This window comes from Mus pahari, chromosome 23 (genome assembly GCF_900095145.1).
Source record: "Mus pahari chromosome 23, PAHARI_EIJ_v1.1, whole genome shotgun sequence".
Lineage (NCBI taxonomy): Eukaryota > Metazoa > Chordata > Mammalia > Rodentia > Muridae > Mus > Mus pahari.
In genome coordinates this window covers 27,485,858-27,493,382 of record NC_034612.1, presented here as the reverse complement: position 1 = coordinate 27,493,382, position 7,525 = coordinate 27,485,858, and the positions used below count along the sequence as shown (strand labels likewise).

At 53.3% G+C, this 7,525-nt stretch overlaps 1 protein-coding gene across 1 annotated transcript in view; it reads right to left on the bottom strand.

Annotated features, from left to right (window-relative positions):
- Window positions 1–7,525, bottom strand: part of Ephb4 (EPH receptor B4) — a 25,694-nt gene continuing 18,169 nt past the window's right edge. The window contains exons 12-16 of the mRNA XM_029533877.1: window positions 4,926–5,200; window positions 3,915–4,064; window positions 2,434–2,627; window positions 2,112–2,267; window positions 1–1,123 (exon numbers count right to left, since the gene is read on the bottom strand). Coding sequence (XP_029389737.1) covers window positions 994–1,123; window positions 2,112–2,267; window positions 2,434–2,627; window positions 3,915–4,064; window positions 4,926–5,200 — 905 coding nt within the window. The 3' untranslated portion in view covers window positions 1–993. The remainder of the gene's footprint in view (window positions 1,124–2,111; window positions 2,268–2,433; window positions 2,628–3,914; window positions 4,065–4,925; window positions 5,201–7,525) is intronic.

Below are 7,525 nucleotides of genomic sequence, written 5' to 3'. Positions count from 1 at the left end.
AAAAAAAAAAAAAAAGTTTCTTTTTAAATATAATTTAAGAACCCCCTTCCAAGCACCGTTGTCTGCCTCTGTTGACCACCACCACCCTCCTGTCCCTTTTACAACATCACCCCCCTTCCCTCCTCACAACACAGCTTGGGGGCACTTGGGGGGAGGGAAGGAGGAACTGTCTAAGGCTGTGGCATTTCCAAGGCACTGTTCTAGAACATATCAATGGGTCCTTGTTCCCAACAGGAGATAGTGGAACCAGGTACCCTTCAACGCACAAAATCTGGACAAGAAGGGGGGGGGGTGGGAGGAAGAAAAAATTAACGAAATAAAAAATAGTAAAACTTCAGAACCTTCAATATGAAGGCAGATGAGGGGAGGGGCATTTACAAGGGAAAAATGATTGCCTTTGGTGGTGACAGCAAGTTAGGACATCAAAATCCAATGATTACATCACCGGGTCCTGACAGCCCCTTCCTGCGTCCTGGGACGGCATTTTCCACTCCCAAGTTGGCAGGCTGGTCACCCTTTCTCTTTGGTCTGCAGGGACATGCCCGTTGAGGTGGAAGGCTCTGGGGGAAGAGCACCCCCTGGGAAGATGGGAGATTAGAGACGAAGGGATGTTTCTTTGGGGAAAGACTCACTCTGAGTTTGGGGTTCCCCGCCTGGAGGGCACAATGTAGGATCCCATATGGCACAGTTCCCCCAAATCCTGGGTCTCCGTCTCTCTCTGTTCAAAGTGCAATCCAATGGGAAGCTGTGATGAGGGGGAGGGGCTCATCTTGTGAGTCCCCACCCAACTCTGCCCCCAGGGAAAGAAAACTCTGCCCGTCCATGGTGGTGAGTCCTTGGAGGTCAGAATTGCTGGGCTGGTTGGTCCCCCTGATCCACCAGGGGCTCCTGGCTTAGCTTGTGGTGAGTCCTTGGAGGTCAGAATTGCTGGGCTGGTTGGTCCCCCTGATCCACCAAGGGCTCCTGGCTTAGCTTGTGGTGAGTCCTTGGAGGTCAGAATTGCTGGGCTGGTCCCCCTGTCCCCCCAGGGGTTCCTGGCTTAGCTTGGGACTTCATATGCTGCACACTGGCCAAGATTTTCTTCTGGTGTCCTGCCAGAGTGACTCCAATTCGGAGAAGGTCCCTGTGGAAAAACAGCAGGTTGGAGGAGCCCCAGTGGAGCCAAGCAGGGAGCCCATAGGAGGAGGACGGGCAAGAGGAATCACCGAGCATTTACCGAGCGGCCTCAGTAGAGGAAGGACAGAGAAAGTCCCCAGAGAGATTTTTAGGGGGATGGAACTGCAGAGGTTGCCTTGGAGGAGAAAGAAATACAGACAGGGGCCACACAGGTAAAGAACTAGGCCTTAAAGGGAGCACTTAGGCTCTGTGAAGATACTGAAGAGGGACCAGTGGACCTGCCTGGCCAGACATCATCTGGAGATTTTTTTTTTTTTTTTTAAGTTTTTTACATATTATTTAACTGGTTATTTGAGATAAAGTATTGGTATGTAGCCTCAACTGAAAAAGCTTCCTGCCTTAGCCTCCCAGGAGCTGGGAGCACAGTGATACACTACCACAGCTACCTCCTCCCGACAGAAGTCTGTGCTCCCCCCCCCCCACTCCCGATATCCAAAGCTGGGGTAAGCAGAGGCCTTGGGAGAGAACCAGCGATGGGGGTGGGGGGGGGAGAAGGCGCTCCAAGGACAGACAGGCAGGAGAACAGTTATTTGGGGGTTGATAGAGTCATAAACCCATGGAACATCAAAGCTGGGAAGGGATTTCCACATCTCAGACCCGTCCTCTCCTTTTATGGGTGGGAAGAGGGAGCCAGAGTTGACACATTACTGTGAGAGCCACGTTTGGAATGTAGATAGAGGCACCAAAGACAGACACAGGCTGGAAACGGGAAGGGAGATAGATGACCCTGGCGTGAGGAGGTTCCAGAATGAGCACTAGCCGGGCCCTGCTGTTGTGGGAGGATCCAGGGGCTCAGCGTCAGGCAGCACAGCACCGAGCCACCATATATAAAACAGCCCTTGAAGCTGAACTCGGGGGGGCCCTACTGAACGTGGGGGTCTGACTCAGCCTCCCATACCGATGCTCCGCGCCCCACTGCGGTCCCTTCCACTTACTCGGCAGAAATCTGACTGACCACCTCAAAGGAGCCGAATCCAGCCGCTGCAAAACTTTCCTCGTATCTTCCCATCTTGATGGCTCGAAGCCACTCGCCCACAGAGCCAAAAGCAGAGCAGTGTGGCTGCCGTTGGTCCAAGAGTGGATGTGAGGCCCTGGGAGGTGGGGAGGGCAAAGATGGAGAGAAATGCTAAGCCAGACCGTACCAGAGGGCTTTCGGAACACCAACACAGACCGGTCTATACACACAGACATGGGTACTCCGGTGCCACGGAAAGGGCTCTTGGGTTGTGGGTCGGGGCTGCTCTTTGGGATCCTCACCCGCCATTCTCCCTGGCCACGATTTTGAGGCTAGCGGGATTCCGGATCATCTTGTCCAGAGCGCTGACCACCTGGGGAAAGCGGGGCCGGGCATTCCGGTCCTTCTGCCAACAGTCCAGCATGAGCTGGTGGAGGGAGGTGGGGCACTCTGGAGGAGGAGGCAGCCGATAGTCCTGTTCGATGGCATTGATCACCTGCAGAGACAAGGAGGAAGACGGGGTGAAGCTGGCTTGAGAGAATCACTCGCCGAAGGGACCCCGGGCACCCCAAAAGCACAGACCCCCGAGTCCCAGGAGGATGCAAACTGCCTTGGTTGGCAACACTCTCCCACCCCCACCCCCATCCCCACAGCTCTTAAGCTTCAGAGAATAACCTCCCAACCCTGCCCTCCTCCACCCATCCCCGAATCCAACACTGTTAACATCCAACGCTGTGCGTGTGCTCCTATGTGGATGTGCATGGAGATCAATGAAGGGTGCCTTCCTACCTCCCTCTCCACTTTATTTTTAAATTCCAAGTATCTCTCTGCTTGCAGACACTGGTGTGTGTGCACGCACAACGATGCATGTGTAGAGGTCAGAGGGCGGTTTGAAGGAATCTGTTCTTTCCTTCCACTGTGTAGGTTCTGGGGACTGAACTCAAGTCATCAGGCTTACCAGCAGGGCCACTGAGTAACTGCTGTGTGCGTGCGTGCGTGCGTGTGTGTGTGTGTGGGGGGGGAGGTGTGCGTGTGTGTGCGTGCATGTGGGGGGGTGTGCGTGCATGCGTTTGTGTGTGTGTGTGCATGCACGCGTGTGTGTGCATGCATGTGTGTGTGTGCGCATGCATGCGTGCATGTGTGTGGGGTGTGTGCATGCATGTGTGTGTGCATGTGTGTGTGTGTGTGCATGCATGTGTGTGTGTGTGTGTGTTGTCTTCATCAGTCACTCTCCACCTTCTACATTGAGGCAGGGTCTCTCTCTTGAACCCAGAGCTTCCTGATCCCTAGCCTAGCTTGATCCAGGAGCTCCTGTCTCTACTGTCCACATGCTGGAATTACAGACATGCTCCCGCACCTCCCTGAGGTTTACAGGCGGGCTCGGGATCTGAACTCCAGGCTTCATGCTTGCATTAGCAGCACTTCACCTACGGGGCCCCCAGCCCCTCTACCTTGTTTTTTTGAGACAATGTCTCACTGAAGTTGGAGCTGACTGACTGGCTAGGCTGGTGCGCCAATTAAGTCCGGGACGTGTCTGCCCCCGACACCCCAGCCGTAGGGCTACGGGGATCCTCATTCTTGCATGGCAAGGAGTGTACTTGCTGAGTCATCTGCCCTCCAGCCCCTGCAGCCAACTCTTGGATGCAAACATCACCCCTCTTTGCCCACACACACAGATAGGGAAGAGCCTGGGAATTCTATCCCCCACTCCCGTATCCAGAGTCACAATAGACTATCCTGATAGAATATCCAGGAAATCTTGGTATGACCACAGAACACTTACGTCCTGGTTGCTCATGTCCCAGTATGGCCGTTCCCCAAAAGACATGACCTCCCACATGACGATCCCGTAGCTCCAGGCATCACTGGCAGAGGTGAATTTCCTGAAGGCAATGGCTTCGGGGGCAGTCCATCGGATGGGAATCTTTCCTCCCTGTGGAGGAGGCCAGAAAAGGTGAACCCAGGAAGCAGCAGGATCCAGGAACATCCTCCATAAGGGACAGTGTTGTCAACTTGACAGAATCTAGACTCAAAGGACAGGCCTGTGGCAGTGCCTGGAAGACATTATCTTAACTGGGTTAACTGAGGTTCCCTGGGCTTGGGCCCTGCACTCAATCAAAAGTGAGCTGGCCACATGCATTCATTAATTGTTCTATTTCTTGCCTGTGGTGCGATGTGACCACCTGCTGCCGCGGCTTTGTCACTGTGACAGGCTGTCCCTAGTACTCTGAGCTCAAAATAAACCTGTCTTAAGTTACCTTTGTCAGGGTATTCTCTCATGGCCTTAGGAAAAGAAACTAAGACACGCCCCACCCACCCCCATCCCTGTCTCCCGTTTTGTGATGTTTTCTAGAAACAGAGTTGCCACATGCTGCCCACGCATGCCTCCAGCTCCCTAGCTCCCTAGGTAGCCAAGGATGGACTTCTCTGACCCTCCAGCCTCCACCACCTCTGTTGTGGGATTACAGGTGCACACCGCTGCATCTGCTTTTCTCTATCTAGGATCCACCTCGATAGCCCAGGCTAGCTACCATCACAGGGCTTCCCTCTCTCAACCTCCTCTGTGTTGGAACGACAGGTGTCATCCCAACTGCCCTAACTCCCGACTGGCCTCGTTTCTTCCTGGCCTCCAATCTCTCATCTCTGCGGCTGTGTTCCTCACACGTCGGAAGCTGGTTTGCCTTCAGCCCGCTCCGGTATTCTCCCCACCCCGGGAGCAGAGCTGCCAGGACTTCTACCCGTGGTTTCTCCAACCAACCCACTTCCCCGTGTGGACCCCTGGCCCCAGGCTCACCAGGGAGCTCGTGTAGGTGGGATCCGAGGAGTTCTCCTCCAGGAATCTAGAGAGGCCAAAGTCGGACACCTTGCAGACCAGGTTACTGTTGACCAGGATGTTCCGGGCAGCCAGGTCTCGGTGGACATAGCTCATTTCAGCCAGGTACCGCATGCCCGAAGCGATGCCCCTCAGCATGCCCACCAGCTGGATGACCGTGAACTGCCCGTCGTTCAGCTGGAGAGGAGAGAGAGGCTTGTTCGGGATGGAGCGCCCATGGTTTACCCTCCTCGCCTCTGCCTTCAGCACAGCCGTCACTCACCTACCCCTCTTGTGTCTACAGGGCCTGCGGTTCTCTCAGGCAGCCCCGCTGGTCTTCCTAAATTCCCCGGCTATAGCAGCGCCATGGCCGTTTCTCATTCTGCCTCATATTTTGGTTTTTACTTTGGAGACAAAGTCTTGTTTATAACCCTAGATGGCCCAGAACTTAAGCCAATCCTCCTACATCCACCTTCAAACCCCTGGGGATACAGGAACATGACCCAATCACACCACCCCGGTTTTCTTTCATTTTAAAGATGTTCACCACGCCCATATTATGAAGAGATGCTTTTAAGGCCCGCCTCCTACGTCTCAATCTGCTCTCTTTTGGACAGGATCACCTTATCTATCTCTAGCTGGTTAACTTGGAAATTACTACGTGGCCCAGGCTGGCCTTGAAATGTCCCTTCTCCTGCCTCAGCTTACAGGCGTGACCCACCGCGTTCTGCTTCTAATCAGGGCATCTAATTAACTCTTGACTTTGAAATGTTTTTCTGAGACAGGGTCTCAGTATGCACCCCAAGCCAGCCCCAGAGTTGTGGCAATCTTCTGGGCTCAGCTTCCCAAATTCTGGGATTAGGCAGGCGAGAGCCATCCCTAATGGCTTCAGCTAACATTTTTACTCTAACGAAGCCCTTAGATTTGACAGGCAGAGCTGGCCAGTTAGGAGTGTACCCTGAGCAGCCTGTGCATGGAGAAACTGTGTGAACACAAGAGAACACGATGAAACAGGGATACAGTGACAAAGGTGGGGTCTGGGCCCCCGCCCTTGATGCTTTCATTTTGCTCTCACAGCTATACCAAGCAGAATAACAAAACTAAACTGAGCCCATCTGGGTTTAAGGCAGGATGCAGGGGATACACCCCCTACAGCTCTGGAGGGAAGAACAAAGAACAAGGAAGCTGCATCCAAAAATCTGCATGTCTTTTGTTTTCTTTTTTTTTTTTTTTTTTTTTTTTTATGTTTTTATTTTTTTGAGACAGGGTTTCTCTGTGTAACCCTGGCTGTCACTCTGTAGTGAGTTCCTGACCTCAAACTCAGAAATCCACCTGCCTCTGCCTCCCAAGTGCTGGGATTAAAGACGTGCGCCACCACTGCCTGGCTGAAAATTAAAAACACATTTTGCAGATAGCCCGAGATTGACTTTTAGAAAGGCAGACAGTGCTGCTAACCGCTGAGCCATCTCCACAACCATGTTTTTTTTTTTTTTTTCCAATGATGACAACTGAAGCTAAAACCTACCTCATAAGCACTTTACACTGAGCCACGCCCCCAGCCCCTCCCTGGGGGATTCTAGGTAGGGGCTCTACCACTGAACCACGCCCCCAGCCCCTCCCTGGAGGGTTCTAGGCAGGGGCTCTACCACTGAGCCACGCCCCCAGCCCCTCCCTGGAGGGTTCTAGGCAGGTGCTCCACCACTGAGCCACGCCCCCAGCCCCTCCCTGGAGGGTTCTAGGCAGGTGCTCCACCACTGAGCCACGCCCCCAGCCCCTCCCTGGGGGATTCTAGGCAGGGGCTCTACCACTGAGCCACGCCCCCAGCCCCTCACTGGAGGGTTCTAGGCAGGTGCTCCACCACTGGAATCACATCCCTACGTCCTCACGGGGATTTTCTCCATAGGCAATCTACCATGAAAACACATCACAGCCCTTCCCCCCCCTTACTGTTTTGAGACAGATTCTCTTCAACTTGCCCAGGCTGGCCTTGAACTTGTAATCCTGTGCCTCCTAGGATGTCAGGCAGCATACTGGTTATTTGAGTGTATCTCCCTAAATCCTAGAGAGCCCTTGATGTGAGACTGACCTGCTGAAGAGCTGTAACATTTGTCCCTTAGAATATCGCCCCTTCTGAATTCATGGCTTCTTCCATATAGAGTCATTTAACTTGTTTTCCTGTATTTCCTGTACTCAAGCCCCATTCCCATGTCCTGATGAATTGGAAATTGGGCGTCTGTGACATCTGATGGATCACACAGGGGAGCTGCGCTACATACTGCATGGGTCCCAGACCCACTCAGGCTCCTATGGACGCTGAAGCAGATCCATAAAGCAGTGAGACCCCCTCATCATTGACACAGCAGTCTATGTGGCGAAGGCCCTGCTGCAGAGTAAGGAAGATGAGAGTGGGAAAAGACTGCAAAAGAGAGTTAATCAGGAGCTGAGGGAAAATGTGTTTGGGGCCTAGAATGGAGAGCCAATGTAGACAGAAACTCAGAATGATGAATAAACAGAAAGACAGGCTGGGAATGTAGTTCAGGTAGTAGAAGGCTGCCTAGAATCCCCCAGGGAGGGGCTGGGGG